General features: G+C 41.5%; 1 protein-coding gene across 1 annotated transcript in view; it reads right to left on the bottom strand.

Moving 5' to 3' along the window:
• The window catches only part of gpc5a (glypican 5a), a 1,026,959-nt gene that overhangs the window by 985,812 nt on the left and 18,172 nt on the right, over positions 1–22,975 (bottom strand). Inside the window, exon 2 of the mRNA XM_043692684.1 lies at positions 4,721–4,882. Within this exon, the coding sequence (XP_043548619.1) occupies positions 4,721–4,882 (162 nt within the window). The remainder of the gene's footprint in view (positions 1–4,720; positions 4,883–22,975) is intronic.

Genomic DNA, 22,975 nt, shown 5'->3' with positions numbered 1-22,975 from the left:
TCATGCCCGAAACGTCGATTCTCCTGCTCCTTGGATGCTGCCTGACCTGCTGTGCTTTTCCAGCAACACGTACACATATAGAATCAACTTTCATTCATCTTCATTTTGATCACTCCAATATTTCTTGTAGAAGTTATCAATATGTTTCTGGATATTCCACTCAGATATGCTCCTCATTTTGGAAGCCAACGCCCAACAGCTTTAGGTGAGCACTTAGAGTCACAGAGTCATACAGATGTACAGCACGGAAACAGACCCTTCGGTCCAACTCGTCCATGCCCACCAGCTATCTTAATCTAATCTAATCCTATTTCCTAGCACTTGGCCCATATCCCTCTAAAACCTTCCTATTCATATACCCACCCAGATGCCTCTTAAATTTTGTAATTGTACCACCTCCACCACTTCCTCTGGCAGCTCATTCAAAGTACGCACCACCCTCTGCATGAAAATGTTGCCCCTTAGGTCCCGTTTAAATTTTTCTCCTCTCACCCTAAACCTATGCCCTCTCGTTCTGGACTCCCCCATGCCAGGGAAAAGACATTGTCTATTTATCCTATTCATACCCCTCATGATTTTATAAACCTCTATAAGGTCACTCCTCAGCCTTCGACGCTCCAGGGAAAGCAACCCCAGCTATACAGCCTCTCCATATAGCTCAAATCCTCCAACCCTGGTACCATCCTTGTCAATCTTTTTGACCCCTTTCAAGTTTCACATCATCCTTCCGATAGGAGGGAGACCAGAATTGCACACAATATTCCAAAAGTGGCCAAACCAATGTCTTGTACAGCTGCAATATGACCTCCCAACTCCTATACTCAATGCTCTGTCCAATAAAGGAAAGCATACCAAACACCTTCTTCACCAACCATCTCCCTGTGACTCCACTTTCAAGGAACTATGAACCTGAACTCCAAGGTCTCTTTGTTCAGCAACATTCCCTAGGACCTTACCATTAATTACTACCCTGATTTACCTTTCCAAAATGTAGAAAGATCACATTTATCTAAATTAAACTCCATATGCCACTTCATGGCCAAATGGCCCATCTGATCAATGTCCCATTGTACTCTCAGGTAACCTTCTTTGTTGTGTACTGCACCTCTAGTTTTGGTGTGTAAGTCCTGCCCTGAGTTGCTTTTCCAAAATGCAGCACCTCTCATGTATCTAAACTTGTTGGACTTCCTGGAACTCACAATAGTATTTAGCTTACTGTGCAGCTCATAACCCTCTTTTGGTCTCCTGGAGTTTGAAAACTGGTAAGATAAATGCTATACCTATGGACGTATTTACAAAGTTAGGACTTCCATTATCTGTTGAAGTTCAATCAACGCATTGTCAGAAGATTTCAACAATTTCTTCATCATCATTCCTTAAATTTTCAGAAAGACAAGCATTTGTATGCAACCTGTGTACATTGAAGTAAAGCTGAAATTTGAAAAATGACATTTCCAGTCCCAAACAGACAGCTGACAATTCGAAAATCTTTCAAGAAGGAGGAAAATAGGAAACAAGAAAAGTAAGCATGTGTTAGAAACAAAACAAAATTGGAAATATTCTGCAAGTCTGGCAGCATGTGTGGAGAGAAAAAAAATTAAAGCTTCAGGTCGATGGCCATTCATGAGATTTATTCTGATCAGTTCAGGCCACTTTACTTGAAATGTTAACTCAATTTTGCTGTTGACAGATGCTGCAAATCCACTGAATACAGATTTCCAGCTTCGATGGTATTTTGCTGTTACATTTTAAATGTTTATATTTATTCACAGTAGTGCAAGGTTCTTAAAATCATTCCCTGCAGCGTGATAACTTCAGCACAAACTTCTTTGTATTACTCTTCCGTTAAATAAATGGCAATATCTTCAGCTGAAAAACTGTTAGCTCACATTGTTTGGTGCAAACATTGCAACTTGCCAAAATCCATTCAAGCAGAAAATGTACATGTTTGTCTTCCTCCTCATTTAAGTGATTTCTGCATGCAGCTCAGCATGATTCATATTACTGTTCAGCTACAAAACACAAGTCAGAGACCAATAGGATACTTGGCTGTCTTGAATATTAGATTCTACACCGTACTTTTAAAAAAAACCTGAAATCATACTACGGTACTGCTCAGAAAGATCATACAGCAATAAGTTTTCTTTCTATTAAAGCTTACTTAGTCTTTGTTAAGAGTTAATTCTGCAAATTTTTTCTACTAGTGATATGACAGAGCCAGCACATATATAGTTAGCCTAAATATCCTAAAAGTAATCTCTTTCTCTTCAAGAGAAGTTACATTGAATTACTGGAAGCTGTTGCATTATTTGAGTTGTGCAACTGCAGACAAAGGAATTGGAATCCAGGCAGAGAACCTTGCAGCAGTGGCGTTGGAGAGTTTAGTCCCGGAGGTGGAGGTGGAGGAGAGAGGTCAAGTTTCCACAGCGCTTTCTGAAATGTGTGGGAGCAGGTAGCCAGGAGCTCAACTGCTGGCATGGTCTGACCCCAAGGACCTGGCAGGAGTATCAGAAGAAGCTTAATAACCTCTAGCAGGTATTCCTGGTTAATGAATGAATCTTGGCATAACATCTCACATGCAACAGGCCACCACTCATACTACTAAATGAACAGCACCCCCATCACTCACTCCACAGCTGTTTATAGCAGTCAGCACTCAAGTCCAAGTTTCAGCTTATCCTCACACAAGTTTTAATCATATCAGCCTCACATCCACAACTCGCTCCCTCCTCATACGTGTAGCTATTCAGTTATAGTAGCCACATCACCTAAATACAGTGCAACACACTGACCTGCTTCTCCCCCTCTCATTCAAGGAAGGATGGCACAGAATATAAGGAAGCACCAAAGAAGCAGAAGGTGCCAGGCATATCCTGATACTCCAAGCCCCAAGAAAGAGATGGTGCACCTATATCGTGTCAGATTTGACAGTGCCCAAAGTATCAATCATCACCAAAATGAATCATGACAATGATATTTTGCCTTTTTAGTCCTTTTCAATACCAACCTCACCATTTTCCTGCATTCTGCACCCTCTCAAAAGTGATATGATATGAGCACAAACATTTTGCTTGCATCACATTTTCCCATCTCACTTAAATCCTTTCATTCTGATTTTCTGTTTTCAGGCAGCCAAGAAGTGCCACCTCCCCAGCCAAACAAACACCCGTGAGAAAGCGAAAGACCAGCGCCATGCCAGTGATGAAGAAGCATCATCACTTGAGTACAGAGATTAACACTGTACATAACCTAAAGGCTAGAATAGAATCAAACTCAGCATGTGGTGAGGCATCCACAACAGGTAGGCAATGTGCATTCAAGCTCTGTCAGGGAACGGTTGCAGGTACGTTCTGCCACAGTAGACTGAGATAGTGATATCAATGGGGTAGCAAACGAAACAAAGCTGAATGACAATATTCCAGGCAGCCTCTGATGCCATTAAGCAAAAAATTGCATAATAAATGGAAATATCTCCAGCAGAAAAATTGTTGGCTCACATTGTTGAGTTCAGGTATCACAAGCTGCCAAAGCTCCAACATGACATAGAAAATCACATATGGTCGGAAGCTCATTCTTAACATTATGGAAATGGTGCTCAACTGCATGGTCGCAATGGCAGACCAATCCATGACAGAGGGCTTGGTGGCTGCTGTCTCAGCTCCGAACACAGCACTGTGTGGAAGCTTCAAATCTTTCCATGTTGCAGTGGGAGGTAGGGTAAAGGCCATGAAATCCAGGCCTATTGCCACGCAAGCTCAGGCTGTTGCCAACAGCATGGCAGACCACAGAGGTCAAAGGGGCACTGGAACTTCCAATCAGAATCCACCTATACTTCTACAAACTTTGTCTAAGCAGAAATAAGTCAAAAGCAATAATAAACTGGATACACCCTAAATACCATCTATGTCTCATTCAGCAAGGTGTAATAATTGAAGGGATATGAAAGCAAGGATAACAGTATAAAAGGCCAAGTTCTCAATTGTTTCATACAATTTATTGTTGTGTAATCTGTGTGATTGGCAACAGTGCATCCTTTTAGAGAAGCTTGACAATGATGAACACTGAGTACAAGACTCATTATCAACAGGAAACTTACCAGGAAAACTTCAATATTCTACACATTCCATGATCAGAGTGGTAGTATTCAACAGGCCACAAAAGAATCATTATCACTTGACTCTGCATGACCTGATTGTATTGAGGTCTAATTTCAGTACGCTTCTATGTTGTGAAAAGTCAATGACTTCTGCAAATCAGAGCTCACCCTCTCCATCACTTAAATGATCTATCAAGCTTCTAAAGAATCATCACTGAAGGAGTAGCACAAACATTGTAGGAATTAAGCCAGACTTGCTGGTGACAGATTAAATATCAACATTATTAATCAGAGCAGGAAGTCTGCATAGAATACCCAGTGAACTTTCATACATTATGTCTTTTAAGTATTAAGCTTGTTCTTTCTTCTCCACAAGTATATTAATATAAAATTATCTTGCATTTACTGAGCCAAGATTTCTGAAGCCGAATTTTCTATCGGAAATGAATTTCTGAATCATTTCTCAACATCTTTCTATACTTCCAATAATCAGCAGAATAAATATTGAGATTTGTTCTTCCTGATTGTTGATCATATAATTGTGTTACACATAAATTAAAATGTAGGATAATAAAAATAGGAAAAAAAACTTGCAGGACTTCATTTGGTCAGATAACGGATTACCTTGAAAAGTGGCTGCATTGCGTGATATTAAAAATTTCAGTGTCGAGCTGGATGTTTGAAGCAAATTTTGAATGTCTAGACGAGCTGCTGCTTGGTATCGCTCCTCCATTTTTCTTGTACAGCATGTTAGATCCTTTGATGTGCACACTTGAAGATCAGAACCTAAAGAAAAATGCAGAAAATAAATGCTCATTTCTTCTACATTTGATTGAAAAGTGCTCAGTACAAATAATCTGATAATTGATTTGAGAGAGAAATTCTTAAATTCTAATTTTCTTGACATTGACATATTCAAATTAAGTCATCATTTTACGTCAGGTATAGACTGTACTTTTGAAGACCTCAGATATTAATAAAATCAGAGTGAAACTTCATTAAATGGCAGATTTTACATCCTCAAAATGCAGCCAATTACTGTTACTGTATATGGTCACAAATTTAAGGAAAGTAACATACAACATAGGGCAATCCACATGCTGCCTGGCTTGCTGTGTTCTTCCAGCCTCCTGCCTGTGTAATTGAGATAGATGACCAGTCACGTTGCTTTGGGAGCTGTGATGGCTGAGGTACAGGCACTCACTTGAACAGGAGGTTCAGCATAATGTCTTATCCAATAGATGGCTCCTCAAACAATACAGCATTCTTTCAGTATAGGAACTGAAGTATCAACTTGGATTTTGTGCTCAAGTACATAAACTACATTTTAATTAGCCAATACAACAATGATAATTCTTAATAATTGCTGAAAAGTAACACATTTTGATGAAGTTTTTTGTCTTACACACATCAGGACAATTCACAAGAATACCAAGGGTATTGACATTTTTACACTGTATGAGGAGTGTGTGTTGAATGGTTGATAGGGTTGTTCCCATGCAGAAAGATAGATCCCAGAAATTAAATGTCAATCTGCTCAGAACATATGGCTCTATGTGTGACCATAAAGTCCTTCCACAATTCAGTAATTTTAATCCAAGCAGAATTCAAGGTCTTTTATTCATGCAGATTTTGGTTATTCAGTCTAAGTATTACAGATAAGTTAATCATCAACAATGAACATTTCTGCATAACTTCTTTCAATGTTTCATGCCAGTGTTCAAGTTGCAGGCTTTTCATATGTTCCACTTGCACAGTTCTTCACAGACAGCCGACTTTAACATTCTGCATTCATTTAATCTCAAAAAGATTTGTGTGTTTTTTTTTCTCCTATATGATTCAGCTTCCATTTGATTTCACAAAATTCTGGCATCACAGCCAGGAATCCAAAAATGCAAATCCCCTTTTCCAGCTATCTGAAGTTTTAATCTCATTTTCAGTTAGGGGCTGTCTCAAAAATAGAGGTATTGAATCCAAGGTTTGTGCAGATAATAGTTAGTGTATGTTTATCCTGTTAGTCACACAAACAGGGGAATGTATCATGCATATCATTGCAAAGACATAATGATAAGTTAAGCTTTAATTTGAGCATTGGATTTGGATATGATAAATATAAATCCAGCCCAGTTGGTCTCCAAAGCATTAGTATCCATGCCATGTGCCAAAGTTAGGATGGTACCCTTATTCAGTCATCAACAGCATGGAACAGATAGGATTTGTGAGTGTGATTACCAGACAGCATCACTGACAGTTTTTAAAACAAATCACATTCCTACATTTGTCTCATCCCTTTATTGGATCAGACCCACAAGAGGTTATTGTAGAGATGTGAAATAACGGTGCTAAGAGTCTTCAAACTTGACGCCATGTGGCAGGAAATTTCATGCCATCTGGTCAAACAAGAGCAATGAACTCCCTGCTGATTGCATCTTCTGTCATCCGTCAGTTTATGAATTAATATGCCTCCATGTTGAACACCATTTGGAAAAAGCATTAAAGGCTACAACAGCATGATTGATATTGTCTGTCACATCAAACATGGCTCAAGAAGGAAGGCAAGAGTGACTGCCAGTGACATCAAGGACACACTTGACCAATGGTGGCATTGAGGGCCAAACAAAATTAGAATTGGAACCGGTTGGAGTCATGCCTGGCACAAAGGAAGGTGGTTGTAGTTGCTGGAGGTGAGTTAAGTTAGGCTCAGAACACCTCTGTCGGAAGTCCTCAGGATGATGTCAAAAGTTCATTGATTTTCAGCTTTTTAAATCAATTACCTTCTCTCCATTATAAGGTCAACATCATTCACACTTCCTCTGATACTGAAGCAATCTATAAGTAAAAGAAGTGAGATCTCATCATATCCAGGCTTGGGCTAATAAATAAGTAACATTTGTGCCACATATGTACTAGGCAATGGTCATCTCCAACAAGAATCTAACCATAAGTCCTTTGACATTTGATGACTCCCCTTCTATCAAAATCCCTGCGGTATAGCATTGACCAGATACGAAATTGAACCGAACTGAACAAGGAGCTGGACATATGCATACAATGAACTCGGAAAGTTAGCATTCAGTTCCAGCAATGAAACCATAACACCATAAGACAGAGGAACAGAAATCAGGCCATTCAGCCCATTGAGTCTGCTCCACCATTCAATCATGGCTGATAAGTTTCTCAGCCCCATTCTTCCACTTTCTCCCCATAACCCTTGATCCCCTTGATACTTGAGTACCTATCTATCTCAGTCTTAAATATTATCAATGACCTGGCCTCCACAGCCTTCTGAGGCAATGAATTCCATAGATTCACCACTCTCTGGCTAAAGATGTTTCTCCTTATCTCTGTTTTCCCTTTACTCTAAGGCTATGCCTTTGTTTCTCCTTATCTCTGTTTTCCCTTTACTCTAAGGCTATGCCTTTGGATCCTCACCTCCCCTACCAATGGAAACATCTTCCCAATATCTACTCTGTCCAGGCCATTCAGTATTCTGAATGTTTCAATTAGATGCCCCTTCATTCATTGAAACTCCATCGCATACAGAACAGGAGTCCTCAAATGTTCCTCATATATTAAGCTTTTCATTCTTGAGACCACTCTCATGAATCTTCTCTGAACAAGGTCCAGGGCCAGTACTTCCTTTATGAGATATGGGGCCCAAAATGTGCTCAACCTGCTCAAAAGGTGAGCTGACCAGAGCCTTATAGAGCCTCAGAAGTACATTCCTGCTTTTATGTTAAAGTCCTCTCAAAATAAATGCCATCATTGCATTTGCCCAGTACTGACTCAACCTGCAAGTTTAACTTGAGAGAATCCTGGACTAGAACTCCCAAGTCTCTTTGCACTTCAAACTTCTGAGTTTTCTCCTCATTCAGAAAATATTCTATGCCTCTATTCTTCCTACCAAAGTGCATGCCTTCACACTTTCCCACATTGTACTCTATCTGCCACTTCTTTGTCCACTCTCCTAACCTCTCCAAATCCTTCTGCAGCCTCCTCACCCCCCATGGGAAATTTAGCAAGGCCAATTCACCTAATCTGCACATCTTTGAACTATGGGAGGAAACCGGAGCACCGAGAAGAAACCCACGTAGGCACGGGGAGAGTACGCAAACTCCACACAGACAGTCGCCCGAGGCTGGAATCGAACCTGGGTCCCTAATGCTGTGAGGCAGCAGTGCTAACCACAGAGCCACCGTGCTGCTCCAAGTCCTCTGGGACCCTCCCTGATAGTAGCGATTCCTGAACGACCACCACTAACACCTCCACTATTTATTCAGCTATCTCCCTTAGAACTCTGGAGTGCAGTCCATCTGATCCAGGTGATTTATCCACCTTCAGACTATTCAGTTTTTCTAGCACCTTCTCCTTGGTGATGGCCACTATACTCAGCTCTGTCCCCCTCAATCTCTTGAATGTTTGGGATATTACTTGTGTCTTCCACCATGAAGACTGATACGAAGTAATTATACAGTTCCTCAGCCATTTCCTTGTTCCCTACTACTATCTTTCCAGTGTCATTTTCCAGTGGCCCAATGTCCATTTTTTCCCCTCTTTTGCCCTTTATATATCTATGGAGCAGCATGGTGGATCAGTGGTTAGCACTGCTGCCTCACAGCACTAGGGACCTGGTTTAATTCCTGCCTTGGGCAACAGTCTGTGTGGAGTTTGCACATTCTCCCCATGTCTACATGGGTTTCTTCTGGATGCTGCAGTTTCCTCCCAAAATCTAAAGTTGAGCAGGTCAGGTGAATTGGTTATGCTAAATTGCCAACAGTGTTAGGTGCATTAGTCAGGGGTAAATTTAGCAAATGGGTCTGGGTGGGTTACTCTTCGGAGGGTTGGTGTGGACTTGTTGGGCCGAAGGGCCTGTTTCCATACTGTAGGGAATCTAATCTAATCTAATCTAAAGAAACTCTTAGAGTCTGCTTTTATATTACTGGCTAGGTAACCCTCATATTTAATCTTCTCCCTCCTTATTTCTTTTTTAGTTGCCCTCTAATGGACTTCGTAAGCTTCCTAATCCTCTGCTTTCCCACTGTCCTTCACCACATCATATGCTTTCTCTTCTGCTTTTATGCCAACTCTGACTTCCCCAATCAGCCATGGTTGCCTCATCCTCCCTATACCACGCTTCCTTTTCCTCAGGGTGAATCTCTGCTGTGTCTCCTGAATTATTCCCAGAAACTCCTGCCATTGCTGTTCCACTGTCTTTCCTGCGAGGCTCCTCTCCCAGTCAATTCTACTCAGCTCCTCCCTCATGCCTCTGTAGTTGCCCTTATTTAGCTGTAATGCCGTTACCTCTGATTCTATCTTCTCCCTCTCAAATTGCATTGTAAATTCAATCATATTATGGATCACTGTCTCCTAAGGGTTCCTTCACCTTAAACTCCCTTATTAGGTCTGCTTCATCCAGTTATGCCTACTCCCCAGTGGGTTCCACCACAAGCTGCTGCAAAAAGCCATCTCACAGAAATTCTTGCAATCCACTACCCAACTGATTTTTCCAGTCCACTTGCATATTGAAATCCCTCATGATCACTGTAACTTTGCCTTTCCTGCACATCTTTTCTATCTCCTGACTACTGTTTGGAGGCCTGTACATAACTCCGACTACGGTTTTCTTTTTACCTTTGCAGTTCCTCAATTCTACCTATACAGATTCTACACCATCTGACTCCCTACTTTATTTCTTACTATTGATTTAATTTCATTTCTTACTAATAAGGCAACCCTACACCCCCGCTCACCTGTCATTCTTTTCAATATGATAAGTAGCTTGGATATGCAGCTCCCAATCCTGATCCCCTCGCAGCCACATCTCCGTGATGGCCACCATGTCATACCTGCCAATCTTGATCTGCGCCACAAGCTCATTTACCTTATTTTTTATACTGTATGCATTCAGATGTAACACCTTCATTCCTGTATTAACTGTTCTCTTCTCATGGTCATTCGCTAGCCCCTTTCATACACTCTGTGCTACTTGTGTCTATGCTGGAGATTTTAATAACCTCTCCTGAATTCTGCACTTGCACCTCCTCCCGCAATGAGGGTTTTCTAAAATCCCGTATAACTGGAGCCTCCCCACCCACTCTCCTCCCCCATTTAGTTTAAAGCCTTGTCTACAGCCCTACTTATGTGATTCGCTAGGACTCTGGTCCCAGCACGGTTCAGATGAAGACCGCCCATCGGAACAGATCCCTTCTTCATCAGTACTGGTGCCAATGTCCCAAAAATTCACATTTCTCCAACACCAGTCTTTGAGCCACACATTTACCTGTTTAATCATATTGGCCCTGTGCCAATTAGCACATGGCTCAAGTAGTAATCAGAGAGTATTACCTTTTTGGTTCTGCTTTATAATTTAGCTCCAAACTGTTCATACTCCCTTAGCAATACCCCTGTCCTAGTTTTATCTATGTCATTGGTCCCTACATGGACAATGACCATTGGATCTTTACCCTCCCACTCCAAGTTCCTCTGCATCCCAGATGAGATATCCTGAACCTGAGCACCAGGCAGGCCACACAACCTTCGGGACTCTCGATCCTGGTCACAGAGAACTGTGTCTATGCCTCCAACTATACAATCCCCATTTACAACATTAGCTAGTCAAAAACCACATTGAGTCTTATCACAAGTCATTGTTTAATATAATGTCTTGTGACAATTATAAGGGACTTTTCTGAAACCCCAACAGAGACTCCATATTTAAAGAAGGGTATAATTTTCCTTGAATTACTTTAAGCAAAGGTTCACTGAATTGCTTCCTGGGGTGAAATGTTTGGCAAAAAAATGAGAAGCTGAGTGACTTTGGCCATTTAGAATATTTCCACTCAAATAATAAGAATTGTCTTCACTCAAAAGGTTGAGATTAATTGAAACTCTCAACATCAGAGGGCTGTGCGTTGAGGCATGCTCACTAGGTAAAATTAAGTCTCTCAATTGCCATAGTCTTCACAAAAGTTAAAGCATTTTAAAATCCTCCAAATTAATCTGACTTTCAGGCCCAGCTTAACAGAAAGCATGGACCAGAATTCTATATTTAACAAGAATTATTATCTATTACAAATAAGTAAAAACAGATAAGCAACTATGAACAATGATCATACAACTCTGCCAGTTAAAATTCTAACCCCTTTATATTGTGATTGTCATGAAGTCAGCCAGCAGGACATCATAAAGTATGGGTTCCCTGAATGGCACTTACCAAACTGACTGAGCTTGGGAACACAACTTGAGTGAAGGCAATTCCATAGCCTCACTAAGGACATATCTTGAACAGAAACACTCTAGGTCAGCCCACAGCAAAACCCCAAAACAAAGCCAAGCCTCAGCCAAGCGTTAAGATGTTCTTTGGGGTTCAAGCCAGCAAGCCATTGTAGTTGCTGCTGCTATGTGGACTTGAGACAGCAAAAGAGTGCCACCATATCTAAAAAGAGAAAGAGAACTCAAAGACCAGTGTCCAGGAGAGTGCACACCCTGGAACGTCCATCTATATCTGAGTTGGAACAATTAAAAAAAGTATTGAGGGGCAACTTATTTACACAGAGACTGGTTCATATGTTGCAGGAACAATTACAACATTAAAAGACATTTCAATAACAGCATGAATAAGAAATGTTTGGAGAGATAGGGGTCAAATGCAGGCAGGTGGGACTAGTTTAGTTTGGGATTCTGGTCAGCATGGACTAGCTGAACAAAGGGTCTGTTTCAGTGACTCCAAAACTATGATTATGACTCTATAACTTGGCCTCCATCCTGGCACCTTTGCATCAACTTTTATAAAATGATCAGTTTTGGAAATGGTCGCATAGCAAGCTATAACTTTCAGGGAATTAAAGAAATCACTATCAAGAAAAGCTATTGGCACACTATGATCCCAAGCAACATCTGGTATTGACTTGCAAGGTCTCCCCATATGGCATCAGGGTAGTATTTGCTCAAAGGTAGCCCAATGGAGAGGAACGTTCAATAGCATATGTAGGACTTTGGCAAATGCAGATCATAAGTACGCACAGATAAAGAAGAATGGTTTGATGGTCACATTTGGAGTCAAGAAGTTCCACCAACACCTTTAAGGATGTAGATTTTTAATAATAATGGACAACAAACCCTTGCTAGGTCTATTTAAGGAGGTCAAGGCAGTGCCACCCCTAGCTTCAGGCCAAGTCCAGCAGTGGACTCCAATACTATGTGCATATAATTATGTTGGAACACCATCCAGGAGGCCAAGTTGCATATGCGTATGCATTGAGCTGTCTCCCACTGGCAGACCATCACCAGTGTTATCACCAATGGAATAATCTGTAATGGTTTCAAATTTTCTGGACACACTTCCAGTCACAGTTAACAATATCAGATTTTGGATGGAGAAAGATCTGGCCCTGGCAAAACCTAGAACAGCTGGTGGTAATGAGGGAAAGCAAAGGGCTATCACAACCAGAACTGAAACCTTCTTGAACGTGGAGAGACCAGATCACAGTAGAGGATGGCATATTATTAGGGGGAGCAAGAGTGACTTGAGCAAAGGTCGCCACCAGATCCAACAGGGTCATCTAAGGGTTTCCATAATGAAGATATTGGTGAGAAGTTATCTATAGTAGCCCGAATTGGATGCAGACAAAGCTGACTTGGTGGGGCAGTGCCCAGAGTGCCCACAAGGACAAAATTACTGCCAGCAGCAACCCCACATTCATGGGAATGGCTGAGTAAACCCTAGACTACATCTACTATGCTGTTCCTTTCATGGGCTCAATGGGTGGGAGGCATGGTTGATGCAAGGTCAGGTTCAGTGACATATAAAGTTTGAATAGGTGCAGTGGTCCTAAACGAGCACGTAGATCACCTGGAAATTGCAAACTCACAAACGGTGCAGGAATAAAACATGTCCGCTTCACCAATAGCCTTTCCAACTATTTTGGATCCCAGGGTTCTCCCTCTCCGTCAAATATAGATAGGGTTAATGGTAGTTGTCTTTTCCCTAGGGTGAGAGATTGCAAAATGAGAGGGCATACTTTTAAGGTGAGAGGAGAGAGGTGAGAGATTTATAAAAGACATAAAGGACAAAGGGTGGTTCACATGTTGAATGAACTGGTGGATGCGGGTACAATTACAATGTTTAAAAGACGTTTGGAAAAGTACATAAATTGAAAAGACTTGGAGAGATATGGGCCAGGAGCAGGCAGGTGACACTAGTTTAATTTGGGATTATGTTTGGCATGGACTGGTTGAACCAAAGAGTCTGTTTCCATGCTGTATGAAGCTATGACTCTAAGTGTTGGAGATATCTTGGAATCTGAGATGGACATGACGGATGTTACAGCCTTGATGCCTTTCCCACCCGAAGAAGATAATGAATTTCTTCCGAGAAGCTCTGGGCACAAGAGGTGAGTTACTGTCTGTTACATGCTGCCCATACAGAGGCAGACTCAGTGCTAAAATGTCCCAGGAGGAGCTCCAAATAAAAACTGGCCCATGTCCTTGGACTCAGGGAGGAGTGATTGTCGCGAGGTGAGCCAGACAGACTTCAGAGAATATGAGTTCCTTGATCAGGGCTGTTAATCTAGTCCAATCAGGGAGCCCTGGCTGAAAGATAAGAACAGGATTATCTGGGGACATGCTGGGTGGCAGGGGCCTAGGCTGGATGCTGCTGCAGTATATAGTAAGCAGGACAGTGGTAGATGTCTGGTTTATGACCACTGTCATTCGACATCTTAAAATGACAGTGCACCAGTTGCAGGATGCTCAGGTGTGGAATCTCACCCCTGCACTCACAGAATTTCACATTCGCTCAAGATACTTCCCGCAGGAACCTGTGCCCCACAACCTGAGCTCCCTCCGGAGTTTTAGTTTTGCCCCTTTTAGGGACATAAAATGGCGGGCCCTCTATCAACTGCTGCTGCACACCATCCACCTCTTTTCTCTCATCCACCACCCGAACATGCCTCGGCATGCCCATCTGCCACCAAGTGGTGGGGATCCTCAGTGGAGGGCTCTCTACGTGGGAGTCCTCCCCCTTTCTCTTGGTATCTGGTGTAGAGAGTGCGGCATGCAGCAGACCCCTGCAACCACAGATTGCAGTGGTTCATGGACTCACAGTCCAACTGCTTGTTCTATGGTGCAGTGGAGTCCGTGGACGGTGTATGTATTGGGTGTGAGCATTTGCACTCCCTTTTGATTTTCTTAAAAACCTTCTTCTCTGTTTTTGGTTGCATTTCAGTCCCATGCACTCGGTGTAGAGGGGGGAGGGTAGATCAGAGGATCTCCTCGTTGGTCTGCTACTGGGCCTAGCCAAGCTGGCATCAAACACTTCCAGGCAGTGGGCCATGGAGGGGGTTGTTAGGGCCAATTGCCTGCCCCTCATTAGTGGTTGCGTTCGAGACCGGGTGTCCCTGGAGAAGGAGCACATGGCGTCTACCAACACCCTTGAGCTGTTCAGGGAGAGGTGGGCACTGCAAGGAGTGGAGTGCGTTATTTCCCCCTCCAACTCTATTTTGATTTAATCTCTGCCCTTCCTTCACTTTTTTGATCATGCAGCATTGCCCTTTAATGAGAAAGGCACTGCTTGCCTCCAGCCACTCTGGTGTTTCCTTTCATTCCTGGTGGTGGAAAATGAATAAAGATTTATGCACTTGTTGTTATTAACTGTGTCCAACACCTGCACACACACGACATGGGTGCTGGCAAAAAATAAGCTCGACTGTTGTTAGGTGGTAGTGTGGGGGGAAAAGGAAAAAAAAAAGAAAAGGTAAAAAGGAACAAAAGAAGGTAAAAAAACATGAGTATTAGAGGTTCTGTTCATTCTGAGAGCTGGATCAGTGTCAAGGAGTCTCCACGTTTATATAAAGGGTGACTTTGAGATGGGATACTGGCCTCTATGGAGTTATTTAAGGAACAATCCAAGTCAACCCGTTCACTCCAGATATCAATCTAGTAAATCACAACTGAACAACCTCCAATGCACTTACATCCTTCCTTAAATACAGGACCAAATCTGCACACAGTGTTTGAGATATAATCTCAACAGTGCCTTACATAACTGAGGAATAACATCCTTACTTTTCTGTTCAATGCCTCTTGGAATCAATACTGTGTAATTGCATAAAGATATCCTTGTTCCTGTACTAACTCCTAACACTCAGGGCCAACATACCCTTTGCCTTCTTCACCACCTCTTGTACTTCATAGAAGGTCATAGAATCCCTAAAGTGTAGAAACAGGCCTTTTGGCCCAACAAGTCCACACCGATCCTCAGAAGAGTAACCCACCCAGACCCATTCCCCTACACTATTACTCTACGTTTACCCCTAATTAATACACCAAACTTACACATCCCTGAACACTAGGGGCAATTTAGCATGGCCAATTCACAAAACCTGCATATCTTTGGATTGTGAGTGGAAACTAGAGCACAAGGAGGAAACCCATCCAGATACAGGGAGAATGTGCAAACTCCACACTGTCACCCGAGGCTGGAATTGAACCTAGATCCCAGGTGCTGTGTGGCAGCAGTGCTAACTACTAACCCACCATGCCACCCTGAGCCACTTGGATAGAGATTAGTTAGCAAACAGGAAACAAAGAGTTGGCATAAGCAGGTCTTTTTCACCAAATTGCAGTCAATGACCAGTGAGGGGTACCTCATGGATCAGTGCTCAGACCCCAACTATTCACAATAGATATTAATGATTTAGATGACATCGTATTTGCCCCGCTTTCATGCTTACTTTCAGAAGCTGGTGTACAAGGACATCAAAGTCTTGTTGAACTTCCCCCTTTCCCAATCAATTGCCATTCATATCATAATCTGCCTTCTTGTTTTTGCTCACCTCCTGTTTATTCACAATACTTTATCTGCCATACATTTACCCACTCATTCAATTTGTCCAAATTGTTTCTGAAAAGGGAAAACGGTTGTTAAAGAAAGGACTGTGGAAAACATTATTGCACATTTTAAAACCAAGTGATCTGACACTCATTGGCAGACAGGAAACAAAGAATTAGCGTAAGCAGGTCTTTTTCACCAAGAAACATCGCTACATTCTTTTCACAGATTACCCTCTCACCCAGCTTTGTGTTGTCTGTAAAACTTAGAGATATTACATTTAGTTCCTTCATCTAAATCATTAATATCTGTTGTGAATAATTGGGGTCTGAGCACTGATCCATGAGGTACCCATCACTGGTCATTGACTGCAACTTGGTGAAAAAGACCTGCTTATGCGAATTCTTTGTTTCCTGTCTGCCAACCAGTTCTCTATCCAAGGCACCAGCCCCTCTCCCACATGCTTTAGTTTTACATGCTAATCTCTTCTATTGGACCTAATCAAAAGACTTCTGAAAATCTTAGTAAACCACATCCATTGGCCCCCTCCTACCAATTCTACCAGTTGCATTCTCAAAAAGTTCCTGTTGATTTGTCAAACATGATTTCCGTAAATCCATGCTGACTCTGTCTGATCATGTTGCTGTTTTCTAAATGCTTTGCTATTAAATCGTTAATGTTGGATTCCAGCATTTTGTCTTATACCAATGCCAGGTTAACTGGTCTCTAATTCCATTTCCTGTCTATCTCATTTTTGAACTGTGGTGTTGCAATGGCTACAATTACAATAGGAACTGGTCCAGTGTCACTAGAATCTTGAAAGATGACAATGAGTGTCAGATCACTTGGTTTTAAAATGTGCAATAATGTTTTCCACAATCCTTTTTTTAACAACCCTTTTCCCTTTTCAGTCCATAGTTGAAATTACAATCAAAGGTGGTCTTTACAAACCAATTGGATTCATGCAATCATCAATGGTAACATAACAGACGATATTGCTGAGACTAGGTTTTCATTCCAGATTATATAAACTGAATTTAAATTCTACCAGCTACCATGATGGAATTTGAATCCTTATCCTTCAAGCATTGGGATAGATCTCTTGGTTACTATGCCTTCGGCGAAGAGGTGAAAATGACTTGGAGAAGAGAGATTGAGGAACAGCAAGTTTTGATAAGCAAAAGCATCATCTCAGCGAACCCTGTAAACTGGAGCCAATGACTGACTTTCCCAGTTTTACTCCCTCCAAACATAATAACATTTTATTTTTGTTGTCTGTATGTGTATGTAGGGAGTTTTAGAAGGAGCTTAGAGTTTTAATTGGTAGAATTATATGGCGACAGCTCACTTGTTGTTTACCTGTGATTAGAATCTATTTATTCATAAATAGCAGCCCTTGTTAAATCCAGAAACATAATCCATGTTTTATGTTTACCGGAGTCTCTCAGACAGGTAACTGTGGAATTTTTTGTATTTTGATAAAATTTTTAGCTTTTGTGACAACTCTTGAAGTAACAGATCTTGACTTCCAATGACAACACACCCATGAATGAAAAAGAATTTCTCAGTTATCACTGTTGGGAAGATTGACCTGTCTGAAACTTTCTTCCAACTTAATACCAAGACCTTAACCTTTTATAGCAGCCCCGCTTTCTTTCTGTTTTTCTTCCAATTGCAATTCTGAGTCTTCAGACTGAGTCACTGACGATTTGTATCAGCTCGGAGAAAGCTTTGTGCTGTAGATACATTGAGGAGAAAGTGAGGTCTGCAGATGCTGGAGATCAGAGCTGAAAATGTGTTGCTGGAAAAGCGCAGCAGGTCAGGCAGCATTCAGGGAACAGGAGAATCGACGTTTCGGGCATAAGCCCTTCTTCAGGAATGAGGAAAGTTTGTCCAGCAGGCTAAGATAAAAGGTAGGGAGGAGGGACTTGGGGGAGGGGCGTCGGAAATGTGATAGGTGGAAAGAGGTCAAGGTGAGGGTGATAGGTCAGACTGGGGTGGGGGCGGAGAGGTCAGGAAGAAGATTGCAGGTTAGGAAGGCGGTGCTGAATTCGATGGATTTGACTGAGACAAGGTGGGGGGAGGGGGAATGAGGAAACTGGTGAAATCCGAGTTCAATGTAGATACATTGCCCATCAACTTACTAGCTTTCAGAAACAAAGTACCCCATAACATTATTTTGCCTGCATTGGACTGATAAACATCCAACTGTTACAAGAGATACTATCAGTAAAAATAAACAGTCTCCAGACTCCAATGTCAATTATTGTTTTCTCATTGAAGTAATTCTGAACTAGCCAAAACCACTTTGCACTTATGTCACCTTCGATTTATCACTTGAACCAAAGAAGTTTCTTGACAAAATTAGTACTTATGTTTTTCTAACCTTACATGTCACTAGTCTGATTATGTCCACCTTTAACTCTTATTTCTAAAACTGCTGACATTTCTTTTTTTTAATTACAATTTCTACTTCCTTTATTCCCCATCCCACGAAACAGATGTCACTCTGCTGCCAAATTGTTTTCTCGTTCAGGAGTTTATGAGCTTGTCCTGTTTAATGTTAAGCATAACAAGTTTCAAACTAACCAGCTGAGGAGATTTACTGGAGATTAACTAATGACACAAGATAGGTAACATTTTAATACAAAATTCAGTGACACAATCAAATTCATTTAAATAAGAAAACATTGGAAAATAGGGTTTCTGACACGTGAAATTTATTTCTATGCCTTAAATATTCACAACATTGCACTTAGATCTTTTTAAGGCATTTTAAATATTCTTGCAGAAAAAAAATGGAAGGCTTAGCCTGATCAGTTTCAACAGTTTTGTTGGATATCTACTCACTTCTCTATGGAGGCACAGTAGTCTACCACATCCAGGTGGCATTTCCAACTCAATGAAATGGGTGCTAAAGCAGCATACATCTTAGTGAAAGTAACATCTGTGCCAACAAATGCTATATTAATTTAGCAGTAACAATTGAAGAACAAGTTTCTTTCAATCTACAATTTGCCACATTCAGTATGTCATCACATTCAACATTTTCTGGGAACAACAAGGTTATTCAGAGTCAGCCATCAGTTCCACAGTCTGTTCACTGGGTGGCTCTGCAGCAATCTGATTTAATCCATCAAAAAAAAGATTATCAGCTGCTCCATCCATGATTTTCCTTCATTATCAAGTCAGAAGTTGGGATGTTCACTGATGATTGGAAAACATTCAGAGATTCCTCAAACAATGGAGCCAGCTGTGTCCACTTAAAACAGGAATTGAACAGAAACCAAACTTGGGTTGACAAGCAGCAAGTAATACTTGTGCCACTCCAGCGCCAGGCAATGACCATCACCAGCAGGAGAGAATGTAACCATCTCACCTGAAGATGCAATGACACGACCATTGTTGAATCCATGACTAATAACATTCTAAAGCTCTCTATTGACCAAAAGCCAGAACTGGACAAACCAAATCAAAATTGTGGCTAGAAAACTTGTAGCGAGTACCCACTTCTTGATTCCCCAAAAATCGGTCTAACATGTACAAGGCACAAGACAAGAATGTGAAAGAATACTGTTCACTTGTCTTGTGAGTGCAGCTGCAACAACACTCAAGATTCTTGACCCCGTCCAGGACAAAGTGGCCAACCTGACTAGCATGTCATCTATCAGCTTCAACACTCAATCATGGCACCATTGACACCGAGTGCAGCAGTGTGCATCATCCACAAAATGCATTGCAGATATTCACCAAGGCTGCTTGGACATCACCTTCCAAATCTGTGACCTCTACAAACTGGAAGAACAAGACCAACTCATGTATGGGAATATCACCATTTGCAATTTCTCTTCCAAATCATACACCATCCTGATTTGCAACTAGATCACTGCTTCTCATTTTCACATGATCAAAATCTTGTAACTCCCTTCTAATAACATGTATGTCTCTATACTTCTAGGACTTCACTATTTCAAGAAGGTAGCTCACCACTTTCTCCCCAGCCAGCAAAAGCTACATCCTCTGAACAAATAAAACAAACTATACTTAGACAACCCTTGAAAGTAGTAAAAGACACAAGGTGGATTATCAATGAAATATGAAAACTAGGCCACATACAGAGGTGTGAGGACAAATAAAATTTGGATTAAAACGATGGTTTCTAAGAGTCAATCTAGGAGCAAACAGCTTAGTGCCTTCACTGCTTGAGATAAGGCTGCAAATGGTAAACTGATTAAAATCAGGCATGAGCCTGAATTGGGGGAACAGAGATATATCAGAAATGATTGCAGAGATGGCCATAGCAAGATCTGAAAGGAAACATGCAGTGCCAGGTATCAACATGGATGAACATGGCTTGGAACTTAGTGTGAATTAGGAAAGGTTCAGATGGCCTCAAGAGAGTGAAAGATGACAGGTCGGCCACAAGTAAATTGGAATAGTCATGTAGCAAATGCATAAATGAGACTATCAACAAGAGATGAACTGTGGCAGGGATGGAGTCAGGTGATAAAACAAACAGATGTAAATAGTTTTAGTCATGGTGCATATATGTGGTGAGAAATTTATCTTAGGCACAGATAAAGACACCATATGTAACAGTCTTGTTCAGCCTCAGTTAAAAGGAGAGGGATGGTGTCAACAGATAGAGGATGAGGTTTGTAGCGAACATCAATAACAATAGTTTTGGTTTTTCATATTTCTTCATTAATTTCGTAGAATGTGAGCATTACATACACGGCCAGTATTTGTTGTCCATCACCATTTACTCTTGGACATTGAGGTGATGTATTTGTACAAGGTAGACATTGGTGTCACCATTTGTCTGATGTGGGTGTATAAGGTGATGGATGGGATGCCAATCAAAGATACATCTGTGTCCTAGATGACATTACACACATCCACCTTATAGATGGAAGAGAGTATTTTGGGTGTTAAACTAGGTTCTGGCTAGTTACTGTTAATTTCGCTACCTATCCTTATTGAACGGTTTATATTATGCAAAAGATGACCATAAGAAAACGAATATTTTACATACCAGCAGGTTAAAATGTAATGTACTTCACTATACTAATCCCATCACATCTTATTTATACAATCACATTTCTATTTCATCTCAGGACTTAACATTTTTATTCTTTTCTCCATAGATGAAGGATAAACCTTCACCATTTCCACCAAATACAGCAGGATATCATGAACAAACTCTTCCCTTCCCTTTCAATATTCCTATGAACAATTCTCTCCCCAAAACCCTGTTTCCCTCCTCCATGACCCTGAGATCTCGATGTCTTCCTATGGCATCTTCCCATGCAGTTACAGAAGGTGTAACATTTTCTTTTATACCTCCTCCACTCTGTCCCAAATATTCCCTGAATTAGCAATTTACTGTATTCCCTTCATTCGAGTTTACAGTAGTCAATGCTCACAATTTAGTTCTCTCTACATTATGAAGATCAAACCCAGACAAATTGTTCACCTTGCAGAGTGTCTCTGCCCAGTCATAAACATGGCCCTGACTCTCCAGTCACTTGACATTTTATCACACCGTCTTACTTCTGTGCTCATATGTCTGTCCTGGACGTGCATTGTTGTTCAACAGAAGCTGAAGGAATAGCATTTCATTTTCTGTTTAGACATTTTACAGCCTTCTGGATTCAATATTGTGTTCAATAACTTCAAACCATGGATTCTGTCTGCTAAATTGACTTGTTCTTCACCACCATCACCAGCTCCCATCCCTATCTGTAGATTTTTCTGCATCATGTCTTTGCAGTTTTACATTCAGTCAAAGCTCATCTATATTCTGACATGAGGACCTATTTTGGCTCTATTCCTTGTTCAAAGTTTGTGCGAAGATTTGTAGCTCGGGTGCTCGTTGTTGTGGTTCTGTAGGCTGAGCTGGAAGTTTTTGTTGCAAACGTTTCGTCCCCTGGCTAGGCGACATCATCAGTGCTTGAGAGCCTCCTGCGAAGCGCTTCTTTGATGTTTCCTCCGGTGTTTATAGTGGTCTGTCCCTGCCACTTCCGGTTGTCAGTTTCAGCTGTCCGCTGTAGTGGTTGATATATTGGGTCCAGGTCGATGTGTTTGTTGATGGAGTTTGTGGATGAATGCCAGTTCTGGTGAGTTGTTGTCTGAGCGTGGCTGTTGGTTTGTGTGCCGTTATGAGTCCTAGGGGTCGCAGTAGTCTGGCTGTCAGTTCCGAGATGCTCGTGATGTATGGTAGTGTGGCTAGTCCTTTTGGTTGTGGTATGTCCTCGTTCCGTGGTCTTTCTCTTAGTCATCTGTTGATGAAGTTGCGCGGGTATCCGTTTTTGGTGAATACCTTGTATAGGTGTTCCTCTTCTTCTTTTTGTAGTTCTGGTGTACTTCAGTGTGTTGTGGCCCTTTTGAATAGTGTCCTGATGCAGCTTCATTTGTGTGTGTTGGGGTGGTTACTTTCATAGTTTAGGACTTGGTGTGTGTGTGGCTTTCCTGTATACCCTTGTAGTGAATTCTCCGTTCGGTGTTCTCTGTACCATCACGTCTAGGAATGGAAGTTGGCTATACTCAATACCCAACATGAGCAAAACTAATGTAGTGTACAAAATACCATGCAAGGACTGCACAAAACACTATATAGGACAAATAGGAAGACAGCTAACAATCCTCATACATGAACATCAACTAGCCACGAAACGACACGACCAGCTATCCTTTGTAGCCACACACTCAGACAACAAGCAACATGAATTTGACTGGGACAACACTACTATCATAGGGCAAGCCAGACAGAGAACAGCCAGGGAATTCCTAGAGGCATGGCATTCATCCACAAACTCCATCAACAAACACATCGACCTGGACCCAATATACCAACCACTACAGCGGACAGCTGAAACTGACAACCGGAAGCAGCAGGGACAGACCACTATAAACACCGGAGGAAACATCTAAGAAGCGCTTTGTAGGAGGCTCCCAAGCGTTGATGATGTCGCCTAGCCAGGGGACGAAACGTTTGCAACAAAAACTTCCAGCTCGGCGAACAGAACCACAACAACGTTGTCTCTAGT

The sequence above is a fragment of the Chiloscyllium plagiosum genome, chromosome 6 (genome assembly GCF_004010195.1).
Source record: "Chiloscyllium plagiosum isolate BGI_BamShark_2017 chromosome 6, ASM401019v2, whole genome shotgun sequence".
In the NCBI taxonomy this organism is placed as follows: Eukaryota; Metazoa; Chordata; class Chondrichthyes; order Orectolobiformes; family Hemiscylliidae; genus Chiloscyllium; species Chiloscyllium plagiosum.
Note: the sequence above shows the minus strand (reverse complement) of the source record. Positions and strands in the feature narration are given on the sequence as shown.